Source organism: Phragmites australis, chromosome 1 (genome assembly GCF_958298935.1).
Source record: "Phragmites australis chromosome 1, lpPhrAust1.1, whole genome shotgun sequence".
NCBI lineage: Eukaryota > Viridiplantae > Streptophyta > Magnoliopsida > Poales > Poaceae > Phragmites > Phragmites australis.
In genome coordinates, this window is record NC_084921.1 from 27,954,036 (window position 1) to 27,957,646 (window position 3,611).

The window sequence follows — 3,611 nt, forward strand, 5'->3', positions numbered from 1 at the left end:
AGTTTGATGTAAGGTGTGACGGCTATAGACACAAGCATGCGTTTCAAAAACGGTGCAAAAACTTCAAGGGGTGAGAACTCCATCTTCTAGGCCGAATTTGGCCTCGAAAAAAATTGTCAAACCCGACGAATTGGGAGAGAAGCGGATGTAACTTTTCTATAGATGTCCGTACAGTAAAAAAAAAGTAGAAATCGGAGTCTGTATGTAAAAGTTATACCTATTTTACCGAATACACTCCGAATTACGTATCAAATTGCAAAATCAGTCATTAATGATAGATCACGGTTCTGACCCGTCACTAATTAGTCATTAGTGACAGGTCACCTATGACCTTCGGTAAAGAAGGTTAAAAGGATAAAATATTTAATTTCTATCAGAACTATGAGATAAGTGAGGTGGTAAGGGAGCTACACGCATGAGGGAAGGTCATAGGTTCAAGGCCCACGGAACATAGACTGAAAAATAGCTTGAAAAATAGCATAGTTTGTGGGGCATATGCGATGGGTCTCTATGTTAGGATGGCTTGCGTGATTTTTTTTTACTTTTTTCGTATCAAAAAACGTGAAAAACGTTTATCAATTTTACGACCCGTCACTTATGTTCAGTCATTGGTGACAGGTCAGTGTTACAACCTATTACCAATAACCATCATTATTGACGGGTCACGGTTACAACTTATCACTAATAATCTCATTAGTGACGGGTCGTAACCTATCACTAATAATGACTCATAAGTGACACGTTTGGAGTGACGGATATGGGACCTGTCACTAATGATGGTTATCATCTGTCACTGAAAACCCCTTTTCACATAGTGAAAAACGACGATGACCTACACCAAAATTTGCATAATCTATACTCCTATAAAATACATGAGTTGCGACAGATTCAGAAGATCTCTACTGTACATTTTATATGATTAGACGGTCCACAATCAAAGTTGATTCCATATCTCCTCCGTTGTCCTATAATATGAAAAGTCACAAATAATTAGCTGATTAACAATCAACTTACACCCCATACGTCATTTTTATTACCTTCCTTAATTGCAGTATACTCTCTTTTCCTTCTGTTATTCTATTTCTAAAATTTAAATTAAGATAAATAATCATTAATAATGAAAGCCAACGACCTATCAACGGTATGTCCTTTCTTTATCTCTTTCAAAACTATAATAAGATCTTCAATGATTATGCTCAGTTTTCTTCTCTTAGTTTATTTTTAAAATCCGGACACAGTATCCGATCCCTACTTAGATATGCAACAATCTCAATTGCAGTCACACTCTAATCACCTACGTGGATGGACATCGGCTACCCCCACTCATTGGCTCGTATCCATCTCATCAATGCCGGCCACCTCCATTGATCGATGACGACCATCTCCTCAACACCATCTATCTTCACGTCGCACGACCATCTAAATTTAATCATCGTGTATATAAATCCATCTTTTGTTATACTGTATTCTTTTACTTCTTCAAATTACTATACTATAGATTGATTTTGTGTGTGTGCAACTCGTATGCAGTTGCTTGCTGTAATAGAAGATCTTCATGGAAAGGCCATATTTTCATGTTACGGGGATTTTTTTTTCCGCGCTCCGGGGAAGACCCGGGCAAGAACCGGCGACATGCATACATATATACAGCGCCTCCTCTGGATTCCCTCCACGACCACCACCGCACAGGCCAAAGCTAAACCAAGGCCACTCGCTTAGTACACGCAGGCCACACGACCGACGGCGGGAACTAATCTGATGGCCGGAGTTGGAGGGGACGGCCAGCTGAGGCTGCTGGGCGCGTGGCCGAGCCCGTTCGTGCACCGGGTGCGCGTGGCGCTGCACCTCAAGGGGCTGGAGTACGAGAACATGGAGGAGGACCTCACCAACAAAAGCGACCTGCTCCTCACCTCTAACCCCATCCACAAGAAGGTCCCCGTGCTCCTCCACGACAATAGGCCCATCTCGGAGTCCCTCGTCATCGTGCAGTACCTCAACGATGCCTTCCCTGGCGCCGGCCAAGCCATCCTCCCCGCCGACGCCTACGACCGCGCCGTCGTCCGCTTCTGGGCCGCCTACATCGACGACAAGGTTGTATATATATCATGCATCTTTTACGTGCACGTGTAGCTACTATATTTAGGCATCCATGGGAGTATAACTTTGTGCGTGGTACGGTACGTGCAGTTCTTCGCCGCGTGGATTAAGGCGCTCAAGGGGACGACGGAGGAGGAGAAGGCGGCGGCGACGGCGGACACGCTTGCGGCGCTGGAGACGCTGGAGGAGGCGTTCGCCGAGCTCTCCGGGGGTAAAGGATTCTTCGCCGGCGACGCGCCCGGGTACTTGGACGTTGTGCTGGGAGGCTTCGTCGGGTGGTTGCGCGCGTGGGACAAGGTAGCCGGCGTGAAGCTCCTGGACGCCAGCCGGACCCCTCTCCTCGCCGCGTGGGCGGAGCGCTTCGCCGCGCTCGACGCCGCCAAGGGGGTCATCCCGGACCCCGACCAGATCGCCGAGTTCGCCAAGGGGCTGCAGGCACGAATGGCTGCAGCTGCCGACCCTGCTGCTGCGAGCAACTGAGCCGACAAGTGAATTAATGCTGCTGCGCCAAATTGAAATGGAGGCTAATTTGGTGATCGATGAATCAATTTCTGCTTGTCTGGTCTTGTGCACTGTAATTGTTTCCTCGTGATCTGGTTCTGATAATGAGTGAAATAAGCCTTCTCGATCTCGCAGCTATTTGGTTTTAGCAAACTATTTAATTTTTGTTCTTCATCTGTCAATCTGTTCAAGAAAAATATAATCAGATTGACTGTTCATGCATTAGGACTTGTTAAAAAAAGAAAGTCAGATTATTGCTTGTTTTGTTCGCGCAACTTGGGCTGTGGTGTTGAAGTCCCATGCATAGACTTGCTCCAAAATCAGTAGCATAATTCAAAACAAATAACATCTATATCTATACTCTATATAATACATAAGTTAGAGTATATCATTTTCTCCTTCCATACATTTAATCCGTCATTATTTACGCTCAATATTTAGCTTCCATATATTTAAAAATACATTCGATCTCTTATTATTTATCTTCCATACTTAGACGTATAATATTTGTCTTCCATATATTCATCGATAGATTTTATCCAAATAGTATGTCGCCGCTCGTATGTCACCTCTATCGCTGTCAACACGTAGATTGCCTCCATCGCAATATCTTTATACCAAGGTACTATGTGAGAATTATTCACCCCCTCACAAATCAATCACCATCTTGATTTCCTCATAGTATTGCTACAGACGGCCAACTCTGGATAATACAATCTTTTACACCCTTCTATCTAGGTACTCGTCATTCTACTTCTTCTTAAAATTACATGATCATGTTGTGAATTTCGTATATGCAAATATCTGTTTGGTTATGTTATTTTTGCTTACTTTTTTGGATTGCTATATACTAGATTGATTTTACGTGTGTGAAATACGTGTGTAATTGCTAGTATTAATATGATGGGTGGTGACTTTCGTTGATATAATGGGATATATGGTGTTTCCTTAATGCAAAGCTGGGAGAGAAATCTCCAAAATCTAAGAAAATATGGGTGGTGACTGATGCGAAC

At 43.7% G+C, this 3,611-nt stretch overlaps 1 protein-coding gene across 1 annotated transcript; it reads left to right on the top strand.

Annotated features, from left to right (window-relative positions):
• The first annotated feature begins 1,652 nt into the window (after positions 1 to 1,652).
• LOC133913872 (probable glutathione S-transferase GSTU6) lies at positions 1,653 to 2,725 on the top strand. The gene is made up of 2 exons (XM_062357144.1): positions 1,653 to 2,091; positions 2,188 to 2,725. The coding sequence occupies exons 1-2, from the start codon at positions 1,759 to 1,761 to the stop codon at positions 2,575 to 2,577; spliced, it is 723 nt and encodes a 240-aa protein (XP_062213128.1). The 5' UTR covers positions 1,653 to 1,758; the 3' UTR covers positions 2,578 to 2,725.
• Positions 2,726 to 3,611: the final 886 nt, after the last annotated feature.

Coding starts and splice junctions, on each gene's coding strand:
- LOC133913872 (XM_062357144.1), top strand. CDS start 1,759: ATGGCCGGAGTTGGAGGGGACGGCCAGCTGAGGCTGCTGGGCGCGTGG. Junction 2,092..2,187: donor CCGCCTACATCGACGACAAG/GTTGTATATATA, acceptor CGGTACGTGCAG/TTCTTCGCCGCGTGGATTAA.